Source organism: Papaver somniferum, chromosome 8, assembly GCF_003573695.1.
Source record: "Papaver somniferum cultivar HN1 chromosome 8, ASM357369v1, whole genome shotgun sequence".
NCBI classification, from domain to species: domain Eukaryota; kingdom Viridiplantae; phylum Streptophyta; class Magnoliopsida; order Ranunculales; family Papaveraceae; genus Papaver; species Papaver somniferum.
Window position 1 is genome coordinate 85,387,362 of NC_039365.1, and position 17,844 is coordinate 85,405,205.

The following is a 17,844-nucleotide window of genomic DNA, read 5'->3' on the forward strand; positions in this document are numbered from 1 at the left end:
TAAATAAACTCTGAAAAAAACGGTGGCATTTTCTTAAACTGCAAATTGGAAGTGTGACACTTTATTAAAATCCCCAAAAAAATTGCATTAGGCCACAAAAATCGCAGAACTGGCCCTGAATGTGGATGAGGTGAAAACCGGTCCATTCCGACCCATGCTCAGTCGGCATCGTATGCTCTCCCAATTGCCCCTTTTTAACTTGCCGACTCCAAGAGCTTACCTGATGGCAACAGATTTTTAAGGGCACCCCGCATTCGGTTTTTTACCTCCCGCCACTGGTTCCATGATATGTTACTTTTCCTCTTTTGGTGACTGACAAATGAATCCATGGGGTTTTCTCCTCTTCTCGTTGCTTTCAAATTGAAACCCTAAACTTCGAAGACTGGTGATGATGACTACGACTACTGCAAATCCAGTGAGATCATGGAGAACGGAATTTCTTACCTTAAGAGACGAAACCCTAACTTCTCCTCCTCAAACATCTCTCTCTTCTCTCCTTCAAAATCTCGTTTTCTCTCACTCTCATAGCTTAATGGAAGCTTTAAAAGATCTTTCATCTAATGAGGTATAGACAGTCGTATCTTTTTTTTTATCTCCCTTAATGTAAAATTGATTTATGTTATTCTTATTTTACTATATTTCTGTTTTAGGTTACCTCGGATATAAAGCTTCTAGTGGAATTAGCCAAGAATAGCGACGAAAATGTGACCGATATATATGTTCATACCTGTCATTTGGTAATCCCACCTTTTCATTTACCTTCACTTTTTTTGTTTTGTTTTTTGAAGCATTACCTTTACTTATTAGTACTCTTTAACTGTTTGTCTTAATAAAGAGCTCAAATTTAGTACTAATGCTCCCCTTTCTGGTAATTTTTTTGTTTGCGACTTGGTAATATTGAATTCACTCTGTCATATTGAATTCTTATTGTTTTGTATGTTTAATGCTGAATTTCAATGTGCTTACTTGAGTTTGAAATGATGAATGTAGATTCATGGTGTTATTAGTAGGGTCACCCTGGAAATCAATTCATCATTTTGGTCTATTATGCTGGATTTTCTTGGAAAGGTACTGCAGCACTTTCTTGGTAAATCAGATTCTCAAATAGTTTCACCAGGGAATGCCGTTAGATTGAAGGCAAGTATGGAGATTGTACATATTCTGAGGTCAGTTGTCATCATTTCCACCATAATGTTAGGTCCTAAAATTTGTTTTCACGTTCTTCAGCCATCCTATATCTGGTTTGGTTCTTGAGTTTTTGTTGAGTTCAAAGAAGATTCTGTTGAGCATGTGTGGAAGTTTCTGTTGATTTGGGGGTTTCAAATGGTTTTCCACCTTCAATTTTTTTTAACTTTTTTTAGTGAGAAACATGGATAAACGAAGAAAAATAAAAGGGTATAAGAGAATGTTATAAATATGAGGATGTGAATGGCAGAGTTAAAAAGTGGAAGAGTACTAAGTGAATTTAAAGAAACCTCAAACCCATGCTAACTTATTTTATTTTCCATTCAGCTTTTGGTTCTCATGTTTGTGTTAAACCAGTTCTTGGCACAATGATTTGACAAGAGTCATCTGGTAATTATCCCAGATATTTGGCTGATAGGAATAGCAGAAAGTGTGCACTCCCTGAAAACACTCAGTTAATTAAGCTCCTGCTCCTAGCCGTTGCATGCTTGCATGCTGAGTTGTTTTCATCACCCTACTCAAATGGGAACCAACGGTATTATGTTTCTGATACCGGAAATAAAATCTGCAAATCAAAAAATCCGTGGGAGGTCCATACAGTGGTCTTTGTCATGATTGGGGAAGTACATGCAAGAATGGGAACTCCTGTTTCACTAGAGATTTGGCAATTGACTCTTGAGGTATGATCGTTTTCATCAGTGTAAAGTTATATCGCAACTTATGTGAACCTTATGTTTATGTTTGGTGGGCTAGGGTTTGAGGAAAGTAATGGATTCCTTGGCAGCTAAGAACTCACTTGTGGAAGACAGTCTGATGTCCAGGTACATATTTTTCAGCTTGTAGAGTACCTTAACAAACTTGCTAATCTAGCTTGAAGCTTACTGACCATAGAATCATGCACTCAATCTGTCAGGTTTTACACATCTCTACTTCAGTGTCTGCATTTAGTTCTTTCAGAACCTAAGGTTTCCTTATCAGAGCATGTAAGTTTAGAGTTCTTTCCCAAGATTTAATTTGGAAAAACCAAAATATCTTCTGAAGTTCTGGTGCTTACTCATTATGATCTGTTCTTGCTTTCAGGTGCCAGGATTTGTAGCAACTTTGCGGATGTTCTTTATGTACGGGTTAACTAATCGACCCTCTTTAGCTGGTCGAAATACAATCCACAAGGAGTTAAGTTCCGTAACCTTAACCCACAAGACCAGATCGCCAGAATCTACAAAAAATGAATCTGGTCGTTACAGACCCCCTCACCTACGCAAAAGGGAGGGAACGAGTAGTACCTCATCGAAATCCTGGGATTCTAGAAGTTTCTCAGACAATGAGACTTCTATGCTTGGTTTTACGTCATCGGATTCAGAGCACAGTGATAGTGAAGGGTCAGGCAAAGATATGGACTACTTTCAAAGCTCCAAGGCTAGGATCGCTGCTATTATCTGTGTACAGGTACCACACTATCCTTCATCAGTCTTGGTAAGAGTATTGATTTCTCACCGTTTCATTGTTGTAGTTATTTATGCTGATTGGTCACGTAGCCTAGGTTGTGAGAACCTACAGTGTTGGTATCACAGAGATGGGAAAATCATTTAGAAGTAATATGTTCCTCTGGTTTGGAAATTCTTTTATGTTGAATCTTACTAAGAGCTGATATTTTTATGTCTATTGCCTACTACAAGGATATCTGCCAAGCTGAACCGAAGTCACTTACTTCTCATTGTACAATGCTTCTGCCGACAAGTGATGTACTGCATCCCAGGTGAAGTTATTATTTTCGCCGATTTGCTTATTATTTTGTATCTCGGTGTAATCCTTTAACAAAAAGAAAGTATCCTTTTTTTTTTCTAACTATATCCAGGTTCGTATATGTGCATTCCACAGGAAATATGAAGCAAATCTAATGACATGCTTGTTATTTGATCCTGTTATAAAGGTAAAGGTCCCCTTTTTCTTCTGCTATACAATTTGTTTGTCTTTGTTTTGCTCCAAACCTTATGTAGACATATATTCCTATTGGTGAAAGGGTCCTGCTTCTTTTTGTGTTTAAGAAACAAACTACACAGTCTTCTCTGGTGCATGTATCTTACATATCCTACTATGGTGCCTTAGACAAGGATTACTGCTGCCTCAACCTTAGCTACCATTTTGAATGGGGTTTCGTCATTCTTTTTACAAGTAGCAGAATACAAGGAGACTACTAAGCGTGGATCATATACTGCACTTTCAAGCTCTCTTGGGCAAATATTGATGCAACTTCATACTGGTAAGAGAAAAGGCAGGTCTTTGGTGTGGGATATAAGATTTGCATAGAAAGAAACTGACACTCGAGTTCCTTATAACCTTAGTTTTTTAAGTTGCGCGTTCATTTAGGTTGTGGTCTTGTAGGTGGATAGTGCAAAGCTCAAGTTTTTATCCTTTCTATAAAATCTATTTTGTGGTGCAGGTGTTCTCCACATGGTTCAGCATGAAACTCATAGTGGGTTGCTGGCATCCTCTTTTAAAGTTCTCATGCTTTTGATCGCCGCCACCCCGTATGATTCTGTCTTCTAACAAGTTTTCTTTCCTTATCATTTGGGAATTGACTCTCAGCCAGCATCAATTCTGCTTCATGCTTTTTGTATTTTTTCTTTATTTGGCTCCAAATGTTGATAACTGTGTCTATTTGCAACTCTGGAGCAGATATGCTAGAATGCCTGGGGATTTGCTGCCATCTGTTGTTTCATGTGTTCAAACAAGGATGATGAAGGGGTTCCAGTCTAGAACTGATCAGAACGGTCTTATGGTTCGTTCTTTGATATTGGAACTAAGTATGTAGAACTTCAATATGGTGATGCCCAAATTAACTCCTTTGCTCGGAAATCTCTGATGACAGGTCACTGCTCTAGGTTGCTTGGGGGCAGCTTTTTCCACCTCACCTCCATCATCGCAGCTCAAAGATATACTTCAAGAAGGAATTTCTGCAGGTTAATCTTTGACATAACTCGCTGTATCTCGTTAGTTTGTGAAATTAACTTTTGAAGATTATGCAGAGTAGAATGTTGTTCATTAGCTAAACATTGGAAGTTGTATCATTGATAGGTCATTAGGTGGTAGAGGTTCATATATTTATATATTATAATTGTGTGACTGTGATATAGAGTTTTTTAGCTGTCAGATGTTTATGACCAACACTTAAGTACAAAAGTCAATCTCTTTCGTGTATTAATGATATAGCATTGGTAACTCGGAAAGATATTCACTCATTTTTCTGTTGGAAATTACGAAATCCTCTGTGTTTTGAATTTGATGTAAATTGGGACTTGATAATCGATAATAGTTTATAGCAAAATTACTGAAGTGGAAGCTCAATATATCTTGCCGATGCATTAGTAATTTTGAGATTTTTCATTAGTATCTATCTTTAGAGTTTAATTTCATTGGTGAATTAGTATGACTTGATAGACCTAATTCATATGTGCTTTAGGTGTAACAGTAGCTGAAGGGAGGCAAAGTGTTCTTGCTATGATATTTCAATTTTCTGAGCGAGTAACGAACCCAACAATAAGTTTTGAGGCTCTACAGGTAATTGTGTTCCCGTTACAACTCTTCTTTAGCATGGTGATGCGGTCTGCTCTTGTATTTTATTGGAAGACAATTCTCGGTCGTGAACTAGATTCCTGCCAACTGATCCATATCAGGGTGTATCAACCCAACAATGAAAACACCATCCTGTCTGTTGTGTTTCTTATAAGTGAATCGATAGAAGAACGGAGTAAAACAGATAGCAATTAAAATGCAAAGTTGGAACATTGGAACGTTAGATAACCGTGTACTCCCCTGCACTAAGTTCAAGTTGATGCAGGTTATATGAAAGAAATTCGTTGTGCTCCCAAGTGCTGATTTTCTCTTTACCTCGCCTAGATCGTTCCTCCAACCTTCTACGCAATGAGTACTTTTCGATCGTCCGCTACATGTTTCCATTCATCATAATTTTCTATGCTTGCCTCCAAATCTAGGAGGGACACCAATCCGAACCTTAGTTCGATACAATGGTAGGTCGAGGTAGAGGTGGTGGTAGAGGCAATGAAAACCTAACAGATTAGCTGAGCTTAGAATTATGATGGAGAAATATGTCGCGACGCAAATGCTGCAGCGACAGGGACGCCCAGATTCCCGAATAGAGATACCAGAGGGCCGTCACAACCATTTAGATTCATTGGCTGAAGAAGATGAATGACGGGAAGGCGATGAAAATCCTTCGCTTGCTGTTTATGAACAACCTGAACATGGCAGACTTGAAAATAAGTTAATTAGAGCTCTTGACTTGATCATCAGAGGGGTGAAATTCAAAGTTTTTGATTTGTGAATTTTGAATGCATGCTGAAGATGTTCTAGATTAAGAAGCTAACATTGAGTATCTTCAGCATGCATCTTGTCATTCAAGTCAGAAACTTCTGACTTTAGCTGAGCTTAGAATCATGATGGAGGAACATGTCGCCACAGTTGCAAATGCTGCAACGACAGGGACACGCGGACTCTCGAAAAGAGGTAGCAGAGAGCCGTTACAACTTTAGATTCATTGGCTGGAGTTGCTGAAGAAGATGAATGAAGTCGATGAAGATCCCTCTCTTGCTGTTTATGAACAACTTGAATATGACATGAAAATAAGTTAATCAAAGCTCCTGACCTCAACGTCACATGGCTGAAATTAAGTTAGTCAAAGAGATACTCCACCCACTTTTTTTCTTTCAACTACTTTTTAGAAATCCAAAGTGGCGAGGTTTCGAAAAACCTAGTAAAAAGGGTGAATTTGTTTCTTGTGTTGAAGATTAGAAAGATGAGTAATCCCTCCTACACTAGGTTGTTCCTTTCATCTATTCCTTGCTTTATATTCTCCTACCATTTATGTCGATTATCTATTCTCATTAGAATTTGATTCCTTTTTTTTCCAATAGAATATAAACTTTCAGTTTGATGTATTTTCGTGGCATTTCAAATTCGACAATAATGAGATAGTCAGACCTCTCTTATTTAGATTGAGAAAGGGAGTTGGGTTCCCGTCAATAGTGCGTTTTTCACACTTTCTTGTGTAAAAACAGTAGCAACAAAGCAAGTAAAACAAATCTGATTTCGAACCAGCCTATCTTCTGTATGGGGCCTTATGCAGTGGTTGGAATAGAGACATTTGGTTGTAAATTTCAATGTGGCAGATAGCATTATATATCTGCATTGGCCAATCAATATTGCTTTAGTAACTAACTATTTATACTAGAAAGAAACACAAAACTAAGGACTGAAACACCCTTCTAGAGAGTAGTAAACATTCCCAAAATGACAAAAGAAGCACCATAAGCCCCTGCATCCTTGTTTCTCACTAACACAGATATGTGTGTGACTCAACTATGATGAACTGACCAAGTGCCCTTGTCAATCAACTTAGCGTCTGGTCTGACAAGTTAAACTGGTGTGTTACGGAAATCAAGCATAGTTAGTAACCCAGAGAAAATTAATTGATTAGATCTGGCCTCTTTAGCATAGCCCAGGACAGCATTTCAACTATATTAAGCATGACGAAAGCTATGCTTAAATTTTTCTGTTTCTTAATTATTAATCAAGTAAATCTTATGCATATATTCTTTCAGGTCCTCAGGGCTGTGTCACACAACTACCCTAACATAATGGTAGCATGTTGGCGACAAGTTTCTGCAATTACATTTGAGTTGCTTAATGTAGCTACTCCTGATGTTCCTATTCCCGAGGGTTTAACTACTCTATCAAGGGGAGATGTTGGAATTCCTGCAGGACCTCTCACAGAACGATGCACTATGGCTGCTGTTAAGGTACAAACCCCTTATGACAGTCGTTAATAATCTAGAGTTCTCGAAAATTACTTCTTATGTTGATGTGCTATATCAAATACTGCTTTTATGTCAAACTGTCAGATGATATCTATCCTCGTCGTGGCATTATAGTTCTTTATATTTCCTCACTACGAAAAATTCCAGGTTTTGGATGAATGCCTGCGGGCAATATCTGGATTTAGAGGAACTGAAGATCTTTTAGATGACAGATCACTGGACACCCCATTTACATCTGACAGAACAAGAGTAAAAAAAATTTCATCAGCTCCATCACATGGGCTTGATATTTCTAAATTTGATCATTTAGCAGATTCTACAGGAAATGAACAGTGGTGTGAAGCAATTGAGAAGCATCTACCACTGATATTACGGCAACGATCCCCAATGGTTTGTCAGATGATTCCCTTAATTTTTACATTTTACATTCCTGCTCTACTTTTCTGATGCAAATTATTACTGTAGTGTAAGCTTCAGATATTAACCATGTGCTGTAGTTGGGATGTTAAGATGGTAATTTTCTCATGCTTGTAGGAACCACGTTTAAACTAGAAAATTTATTTATTGTTCTAACTGCTCCTGCCATCAGAGACATGGGGCATATATTTCAGGAGTGTTCAAATTTTCTCTGACAGTATAACTATGCTTTAAGCACTCAGTACCCAGACTTATCTTGATAGATACCTAGTTTACAATTAATTTTCCTCATGTACATTTTAATTGCCTGACAGGTGCGAGCTGCTGCAGTTACTTGTTTTGCAGGTATTACGTCCTATGTTTTCTTCTCGCTTGTGAAGGAAAAACAGGATCTTATTCTTTCATCATCTGTAAGTTCAGACAAGTCATTAACTACAGTTCGCTGTAACCTTAGATGTTGGTAGTTTATTGATTACCAAAACTCTTGCTGCTAAATCTATAGATCAGAATGGCGCTGCATGATGAGGTTGCTTCAGTTAGGTCAGCTGCTTGTCGAGCCATTGGTGTCATAGCATGTTTCCCACAAATCTCATATAGGTGGTTATGTGTTTCGTATTTTGTGCGAAATTTGTATTTTTGCTAATTACCAACTCACCATCCAAGTTTTGGTGGGATCTTGAGGCAGTATAAACTTAACAGAGGTTTGAATCTTGTAGAACAGAGATCTTGGACACGTTTATCCATGCGTGCGAGAAAAACACTCACGATCCATTAGTCTCGGTATTTTTTTTTAGTTTCCACACCTTTTCTAGATCTCATAATTAATATTTATCTCCAAGCATCAGGAAAACAAATTCACATGGATAGTTGTATTGCAGGTTCGAATAACAGCCTCATGGGCTTTGGCAAATATCTGTGATGCACTGCGGCATAGAGTAAGTGATTTGGAAGAGTTTTCTGAAGGTGACTTTTGGGGTACACACTTTTGATTATATTTTTTGATTGCTTCAGTTTTGATTTCACTAATCTACTTTCATGTATCCTTGTCTTGGTTTTTTCAAAATTATAGACCTGAGAACTGATTCTCAGCGAATAGACCTTTTAGCTGACTGTGCTCTGCGGTTGACCAAGGATAATGACAAGGTAAACCACCCAGTCTACCCTATTTTGAAATACGTTACTTCCACCTTATTCTAAGGTTCCATACTAAGCTTAACTTCTATTTGTGGTTGGAAGTTAATTGTTTGTTTTTGCCATTAATAGTTACATATTTGAAGTTCAACGAAATACATCTTCAGATATCATTTCATATCTATGCAAGTTTTTTCAAATCCAATTTGGAGCTTAAGAAATGTTGTTTGTTTTTACGTATTAGATCAAATCAAATGCTGTAAGGGCTCTTGGGAATCTGTCGAGATTTGTTAGATTTTCAAAATCAACTACCATACAAAATGGGGCAACGGGTTTTGTGGATTCATCTCTAGCAAAGCCCAGAGCTGACATGCCCCCTCCAAAAAGTGATCCAATTGCTTGCCACAGTTCACAAGCATCATTTTCCATTTCTGTCTTGGCTCCTTTAGGAGATTCAGACTGGTTGGGAAAGATGGTCCAAGCGTTTGTTTCTTGTGTGACTACTGGAAATGTAAAGGTATTCTTATTTTGTACTCTAGTCCTGCGCACCAACTTGTTAAATGCTCTTGAAACATAAGTGATTGTGAATCAGAGCTTTTCATCTAATGTACAAGGCCTCTTTTCCGAAAATAAAATAAAATAATCTGGACAAAAAAAAAGTGCACGGCCCTTTTGATTTTTTCCATCTCTTGTTTACCTGAGAGTTTAAAGATATGCCAAAGGTCCAATGGAATGTCTGTCATGCGCTGAGCAATCTATTCTTGAACGAGACATTAAGATTTGAAGATATGGTGTGGTAAGGGTTTGTACCTTCTGTGCACTTTCGTTACTCGAGTGATGTGAAATGGAACCAGAGGATTAATGTGCACAAGAGGAAAATAAATCTTGTTTCTAATTTATTTATGTCCAAGCTTTCTAAAACAAATTTTCAAAACAGGTGTTGATGATAAAGAATATACCATAAATGTTTTTCATGTATAAACACTAATTAACAGTATCTTCAAAAATATTTGTAGGGCTCCTTCTGTTTTCAGTATTCTTCTTCTGCTCGTTCGCGATTCTTCTAATTATAAGATAAGAATTCATGCTGCTGCTGCATTGGCTGTGCCAGGATCAGTGTCCGGTAGGTTATGGGTGCATGATTTTTTTCTCCTTCTAAGCTTGTAGTTTTACACTATTTTGGTGCATGTACTGGAATTTTCTTGGTTATTTTAACAAGGGTTTTCTTGTTGAGCACTTCAAGTTGATCTTTCTAGTTGTCATTGTTTATCCTTATCCCGAAAATGATATTTCTTAGTTCAAATTCATTTTTTATCCGTCTGAGTTTTAGCATTGCGGTTTGTTGTACTGAACCACGATTCTAATACCATTTCCTTCTGCTCTATTGTGTTTGTGACTACAGATTACGGTAGCTCGTTCTCAGATGTCATTCAAGGTTTAGAACATGTACTTGAAACTCTAGGTTCAGATCAGATATCAGCAGCGTCAAGTTTCAAATATAGGGATGCACTTGAGAAGCAGGTTTGTAACTTGGAAGGTTGCCTAACACCTTCAGTTATCAAGGTTCTTTCAGATGTAAACATATTTGGCTTCTATTAATTTCCTTCAATTTGGTTTATGCAGCTTACGTCAACCAATTTGCATGTGCTTGGTCTTGCTTCATCCACTGAACATCAACCTCTGAAAGAGTTTCTTGTCAAAGTAAGCAATCTATACTGGAATTGTGTAAATTGGTATCTGATCATTTTCTCAAATTTTAGACTTTTATACCCTTTTCCCTCCGATATTTACACAGAAAGCATCTTTCCTGGAGGAGTGGCTTAAGTTGGTTTGCTCATCACTAATGGATACAAGTGATCAGCTGGCTGATGGAGCAACTTCAGCTGAAAATCAAAACGACATTTCCTTGTCATTCATTCAGAAAAAAGAAATGATATCCAGGACTATTAGGTCTTTAATTGAAGTTTATGAAGGCAGTAACCACGAAGCAATTGCAAAGAGATTTGGAAAGCTGATAGATTGTATATCCAAAGTTGCTCCGGTGGCTTGTTTTTCAGTTTAATGTCCACAATAATATGCAACACGCCATCAAATGAGTGATTTCACTCTCCCAATCTTAAGGTGAGTGAGCAAGACCCAAAACACAATTCTAGCATATTATCAGTTGGTCTGATCTTGATGATCAAACTCCAAGTAATGCAAGCTGTTGTGGTTGCCAAAAGATTTTTGTATCAGGGACACTAGGACATAAAATTTGTACACATTAGTAGCTGCGGATTTTCACCATTCCATTCTGTAACTAAAACAGGATTCATGTTTGCGAGGAATCTTTTTTTTTTGAGAAAGTGTGGAGGAGAATATGGAATAACTATTTTGTTGTACTTCTAAATGTACAGACAGTTGTAATCTAATGTAAGTTAGAGGTAGTGTGGTGGTGTTTATTAGCTTCATTGGGAATGATTTTCAACTGCTGGCGCATATTTAGGGTACTCAAAGCAGAAGAATGTTGAAATACATGCTTAATTGCTTGGAGACATTATTATGATAATAAATTTTTTCCGAATCTACCCATATTAATAACTTCCTAAAAATTTAAAATACCTATTTTTTTAGTTTCTATATTTAGTGTAAATTACGGATCCCATTGTAATTTACTTGGGATAGAATATTTATCCTTCATGGAGTGGATTTAAAAATTAGATTAATTATCCATTTACTGATTTCAATGAATCATAATGGTATGGTATGATTCCAAAGCAAAGGCAAATTAGTGAGAATTTAGGAAAAATATCAAAACACTCATCTATTTTGGAACATAAAAAAAACCCTAAAACATCAAGTAAAATGGAACGAAAGGAGTATATGATGTGATATATATTACCCATCGTTGTTTGGCTGAGGATCTCATATTCTCCACAATATTTTTTATTTTTATAAAACCCAAACGTCAATGAATTTAAAGATAATATTTATTTGGTTACAAAGCTCTACAATTTTATCAAAAATTTGTGCATTCCGAGATGTCAAATCTTAAACTGATTTTCCAAGTAATAGATAATTGTGTCATATGTAAGACCGTGAAGCATTTTACGAAGATTTCGTTATTTTATCAAAAGTAAAAATAAAAATAAAATAAAATAATATTATCCAAACATTAACTTCAAATTCATTGTACTTTAGGTTTTATAAGAATTAGTGTCGAATAAGTGAAATAGTGTGACAAGAAGTCCAAATTTGTGTACCCCTCTAAAATCGGGATACATATTCCGGCCATCGTTATTGGAATAGAAAATCTTTTTGGTTGGAAACTTAATTTTTCAACCAATTTTTACCCCAAAAAATAAGACTTTCGCTCTCTACTTTGTTCTCTTTCCTTATGGTTTTGTACTTATACAGTCTAACGTCATTATCATACATCATTCGTAAAATGATCTTATTATTCCATATAATTGTTTTTTGTTAAATGATAATGTTAGAGTATTGTTCAGTTGAACCCATCAAGCGTTGATATGTCAACGTTGATTATCATATTTTAGTTTCAAAACTCAAAGTTGCTTGATTATATTACTAGAGTCAACTTCGTTAGGTTAGACTTGGAAGTCTAGAAATGTTGAGACATACAAGTATTACTCTGAAGACGTATCGACATCAACGAACACATCATCATTCTACTTGAGGTTAGTAATAGAAGACTTGACTTGTTTCTATTTCTATCAACGTTACTTTCAAGTCGCTTAGATTGAAAATATAACATGTGAAGTTATATATATGAAACTCTAGTATTAGAGACTTGATCATCTTATTACGATCATAGTGTCAAGGAAGAATATACAAGTTGTTTCACAACTTTGGTATGTTGAATTACGAAGTATAATGCCTATCTTTTGAACTTCGTAGCTGCGACATAGACAATATCTTGGTAACTTGTTACTAGATTGTGTAACGAACTTAGGATTGATTTCATGCCTAAAAAACTATGTTTGATTACATGAGTTTAAGGAAGTAGACGCACGAAACTTATTTCGTAGTTGAAAGAAATCAATGGATTGGTGGTCCGGTTCCTATTGGGGATCTATAGCAGGACTGATCTTTGTTCGGGGATTTCTAACAGGACCTATCCCTACCTATTGGGGATCTATAGTAGGACCGGTCCCCATGGGAAAACTGATTTCCGATATAGGAAAGTTCAAGATGTTGACATTGTGAGTAATTTGAACATGTGTACAAATCTTATATTTTATTGTTTAAAGATATTCCTTGATACTCAAGGTGAGATCCAAAACTGATATATTTGAGAATCTTTTTGTTAAGATTTCCGAATGCATATGTTTTATTTTCCAGCAAGTAAAACTGAAAAGACAAGGGTACCCAAATATACCTTAATCTAAAACTTTTCCACCTATAAGTCCTTTCTCCGAAACTGATTGTCTATGGACTAAGTCGAGACAATACAACCAATCGGTTCACACTTCGTGTGATCGTCTATGGATACGAGATCAAGACAATACAACAACGAAGTATGTTTACTTGATAAAAGGTTCGGATTTAACCAAACACAAAAGGATTACTTATCAAGTAAATAGGAATTAACGTTTGTGTAATTTACCTTAAATTATAATAAAAATAATTATAATTGCGGAAAATAAAAGTAAATGATACAACAAGATTTTGTTAATGAGGAAACCGCAAATGCAGAAAAACCCCGGGACCTTGTCCAAAATTGAGTATTCTCAGGATTAAGCCGCTATAAAAAATCTAAACCAACTTCGTATAGTTGAGACCAAGCAACTAAACCTATAGTTCACCTAGTTCCGCCTGTATCCCTGCGCCTCCAACTTGCAATAAGTCATGCACTTGTAACAATTCCTTTGGTTCGTATTCCAAACAGTAAAGGAACAACAAATCTGTTTGGTATCAACTCTCTTCAACCAAGTGATATGAGTCGGGCAAAGACTCTTCTGTTTATCTCAATAAACTCATTCGTCAGGTTCTTAGATCTATCTTATTATCAACTACCGAAGTAATTGTTAAGATTTTGCAATCAATACTTTTAATCACAAAGAATTGTATTGATGCCGATCTACACAACTAATCAATCTAATCTACCACAAGGATAAACAGTAAAGGAACAACAAATACCTAAACAAGTGTTGCGCACACCAAAGATTATGAATCCAAAATAAGAAATTTTCAAAGTCTTCTTTATCTTCAATTCTTCTTAGATCTTCAATAAACACCCGCACACAATCAACTTGAATCTCTTGTGATCAATCACGCACATAGAGGAGTCTATTAACAATGGATTATCACAAGACGTCTTTGGATCTACAAACAGTCTAAAGATCCCCGTCGAAACTTAGATCTAGTTTGAGTGAATCTTATATCAGAAGAGAAGATTCTGAAGCATAAACAAACTAGGTGCAATCAAAGTTCAACCACCGTTAGTCAATCAAATCAATCGAAAACAAAAGATAAACCGTAATTATCTAGTTTCCCACCAATGGTACTAATAGAGCTTCTCAATCCCAAAGAAGACTTTAAACTGAGCGGTCGTAAGAGATTTCGCCTAATTAGGTTACTCTACTCTCCGAATAGGTGGCTTCACCAGTACCAGCACAACTGAGATAGTTCTTGTTGTACGAGGATTAGTTTGCTCGAAATGCAAACTTTCATATTTATAGACCAAGGAAGTTTGGACCAAGGAATTTCCAAAACCGAAAATATTCTCAAGATATGCAATATATTCCAGATTCGGTTTCCATAATTCCTGGAAATGCTTTGTCCAAAATAATGACCGAAAATCTCTTGGAAAATCTCCAACTAGTAAATGCACATTACTAATTTTCATTTTCCTAAAATAAAATTAAAAACCTTAAATAAAATATTCTCAATTTATTTTATTCGCTCTGGGATTTTCTTCCTTTAGCTATTAAGGAATAACTTTGAACAATTAAAGATAAGCGTTACTGCACATATTCAAAGTATGTCGGCATCCTTACTTTGTAAGTCCTCTTTCATACTTACAATCTTGAAACCGATTTTCCACACTTCCAAACAAGTTTAGAATTGGTTCATCTGACTTTCAAGAACTACGTGATTGATCAAGAACACTCAATCACAAATCATGGGTTTAACGGTTCTATCAAAACAAGTTTAGAATTGGTTCATCTGACTTTCAAGAACTACGTGATTGATCAAGAACACTCAATCACAAATCATGGGTTTAACGGTTCTACCTCCATGTGAGTATTGTGCATAGTCACACTAGCTTTCCAAAATTCGGTTGACTAGGTACTAGGATCGGTTCCCCACATATATATGGTATCTAACTTGTACTTGCTGCACATGTCCATAGGATCGGTTCCCTTTGCCTAAAAACGTGTTGCACATGTCCATAGGATCGGTTCTCCTTTATGCTAAAAACTTGTTGCACCTCATACAAGGATCGATTCCCATTTGTGATAGGTTGCACCTCTTACTAGGATCGGTTCCCCTTTACCCAGAGTCGGTCATACCAATAACACAAAATCGATCATACCATCTCAGGTGATTACTTAAGATCGGTTTCACTAATAAAAGTCATACCAATACAAAAGTCAGGCCTTTGTGAATAGTTTTACGAATAACATAAACAAGTCATGAGCGCTTATACTAATCACACGTATTGGTAGTTCAAAATATATGCAATGAATAACAATACCAATAATGCCTGGCGATTCTCTTTCGATTCACAAAACAAGTTCATGAATTTACTTCCTTAAAACAAATGTAAAACATTGTTTCCTAGGATGAAATCTTCACCTTATACCCATACATAATCACAATAGCATTCAAACGATTATGTCGATGTATTATATATAAAGTTTAATGGTTAAACAATAAACCTCGTATTGTATTCCTTAATACTATGTCTAACTAGAGTATAATCATTCATACTTCGCAGTTTTGTTTTCAATATGAACGACTTGAAAGATACGTTTAGGGAATGAAACAGTTCAAGTCAAATATCACTAACCTCAAGTGGAAGGATGATGTTGTCGTTGTAGCTCCGTACTTCTTCACTTCTTCAAGTCTTCGCAATAGTTGTAATGTCTCGTATCCTAATACTTTCAAGCTAACCTATACGAAGTTGACTCTAGTACATAATCAAGCGACTCTTAAATGAGTTTTGGCTCACTAAAATATGACAACCAAACTTGACATACCAACGCTTGGTGGGTTCAACCGAGCTATGCTCTAACAATAACATATCTCTGGAAGTTATATTAGTAAAGTATACTTGTATGCTATTTAATATTGAGTTGTATTCCAAGAGGAATTCGGTATTAGAGTTGCATATTGGTTGGAATTAGACAAAACCGAAGATGGGAATATATTGCATATCTTGAGAATATTTTCGGTTTTGGAAATTCCTTGGTGTCCAAACTACCTTGGTCTATAAATAGTAAAGTTGATTCTTCTTATAAACTTAAGTTGAGGCGGGCACTTCATTTTGTAGTCTATGTTGTAGCCGACTAATAGTATTACTTGTAATGATATATTAGAGAGAAGAGTAACCTAATTAGGCGAAATCTCTTACATCCGTCTAGTTTAAAGACTTCTGTAGGAACAAGAAGCGTCTAGATAGTACAAGTTTGTGGGAAACTAGAATTTTCATTGTTATTTTAGTTTTCAATTATTTGATTGACTAACAGTTGTTAAACCTTGATTGCACCTAGTTTGTTTATTCTGAGAACCTTCTCTTCTGATATAAGGTCACTCAAACTAGATCAAGAATTAAAGGGAATTCAGATATGTTTTTAGATCTGACAATAGGCTTGTGATCATCATCTGTTAACATAGTCCATTATGTGCATGATCGATCATAAGGGAATCAAGTTTGTTTGTGCAGGTACTTTAAAGACAAGACGATTTCTTATTGGTTTCCTATCTTTGTGATTTAATTTGTGCACACACTTGATCCGCTGGGATCCGACTAGGATTTATTTATATTTGATAGAAAATTGATTACTAGTTGTATAGATCGTCAAACTATCATTTGGTGGTATTCTCAGTATCCAAATCTGATAGTTTGTATACCTAGATCTGGTTATCTTGATAATCTAGATCTTGGTAGATCTTACTTAACAAAGGAGTTTATTATATTAAACAGAAGAGCCTTTGTTGAACTCAACCAAATCTCTGATTTAATTCTTGAGATTGATAGAGTGGTTACCGAACATATTAGTGCATTACTATTTCAGAAGACGATCCAAAGGACTTGAGTGCTTGAAGTCTTCACATCGGCTAAGGAAACTTAAGATAGTGGACTCTATCTTAGGATTCATGTGCACCGTCCAGGTTGGTTATAGGTGCAGGGATACTGAGGAAACTAGGTTACTAGGGGTAGATTACTTGGTCTTAACTATACGCAGTTGGTGGTGGTCTTTGTATAACTACTTAATTCCGAGAGTATTCAAAAATAGACTAGGTCCCCGGGTTTTTCTGCATTTGCGGTTTCATCGTTAACAAAATCTTGTTGCGTCTTTACTTTTGCTTTCCACAATTATATATATTGTTTTCAGTTATAATTTAAATTAGATTCACTGTACGTTAATCCAAATACTTAGGTTGATTATTATTTTAGGTTCGGTTTGGATACCTATTTTATATACCAAGTATACACCTTTTTGTTGTCATCCTCTTGACAGTCTCTGTCTATATTAGATCACACAAGGTATCTGACTTAGAGTTTGATATCAAAAATATTGTGGTGTACTTGGTACCCTCGTCATTTCAACCACTTCTACATTGTATACACCATGCGATTGCGGTTATTATTATATACAGGTTTTTCAAATCCAAGCAACCTTTGGCGTCGTGCGATTGTTTGGTTCTCTTAGCTGACATCCTTTACAACATAATAGTTGCTTCAACCTCAATGAAGACTTCTAACACCTATCTTACAGACACTCCCATTTAATTTCCCTTTTGATGTGTTTCAATATAGGTTTGGAAATCTATTTGCAGTAGACAAAGTCCAGCAAAGCTGACGGATCCATAAAACTTATACTATGTTAACATAGAATTCTAGATCATTAAACACCTCTCATGAATAATCCAAACAAATTAAAGAAAAGTTTATTTATCTATCTTGAAGAATCAAAAGTCTAAGACGAATGAAACTTTGTTATTTCTATCTATCTTGTTCATGATCTAAAGTACATGAACTTCAATAACCAGTAGAACAAGATCTGGATACAAGAACTATCAGGTAAAAAGATGGTCCGATCGGGCT

General features: G+C 36.0%; 1 protein-coding gene across 4 annotated transcripts; it reads left to right on the forward strand.

The window, feature by feature from the left end:
• The first annotated feature begins 252 nt into the window (after window positions 1-252).
• LOC113301878 (HEAT repeat-containing protein 6-like) lies at window positions 253-11,130 on the forward strand. Of its 4 annotated transcripts, none has more exons than XM_026550718.1 (27): window positions 253-565; window positions 651-737; window positions 991-1,166; window positions 1,589-1,865; window positions 1,939-2,006; window positions 2,099-2,168; window positions 2,266-2,631; window positions 2,862-2,941; window positions 3,064-3,115; window positions 3,292-3,445; window positions 3,626-3,713; window positions 3,862-3,964; window positions 4,055-4,145; window positions 4,646-4,743; window positions 6,804-7,001; window positions 7,167-7,409; window positions 7,751-7,846; window positions 7,939-8,033; window positions 8,153-8,216; window positions 8,315-8,399; window positions 8,506-8,579; window positions 8,812-9,084; window positions 9,290-9,363; window positions 9,584-9,690; window positions 9,970-10,088; window positions 10,191-10,268; window positions 10,363-11,130. In XM_026550718.1, exons 1-27 carry the CDS (start codon window positions 389-391, stop codon window positions 10,627-10,629), a joined length of 3,660 nt encoding a protein of 1,219 aa, XP_026406503.1. In that variant the 5' UTR covers window positions 253-388; the 3' UTR covers window positions 10,630-11,130. The 4 variants fall into 4 exon arrangements, 3 of the variants coding, with proteins under 3 accessions (XP_026406503.1, XP_026406504.1, XP_026406505.1); XM_026550719.1 differs by having other exon boundaries at window positions 4,655-4,743; XM_026550720.1 differs by having other exon boundaries at window positions 517-565; window positions 991-1,068.
• Window positions 11,131-17,844: the final 6,714 nt, after the last annotated feature.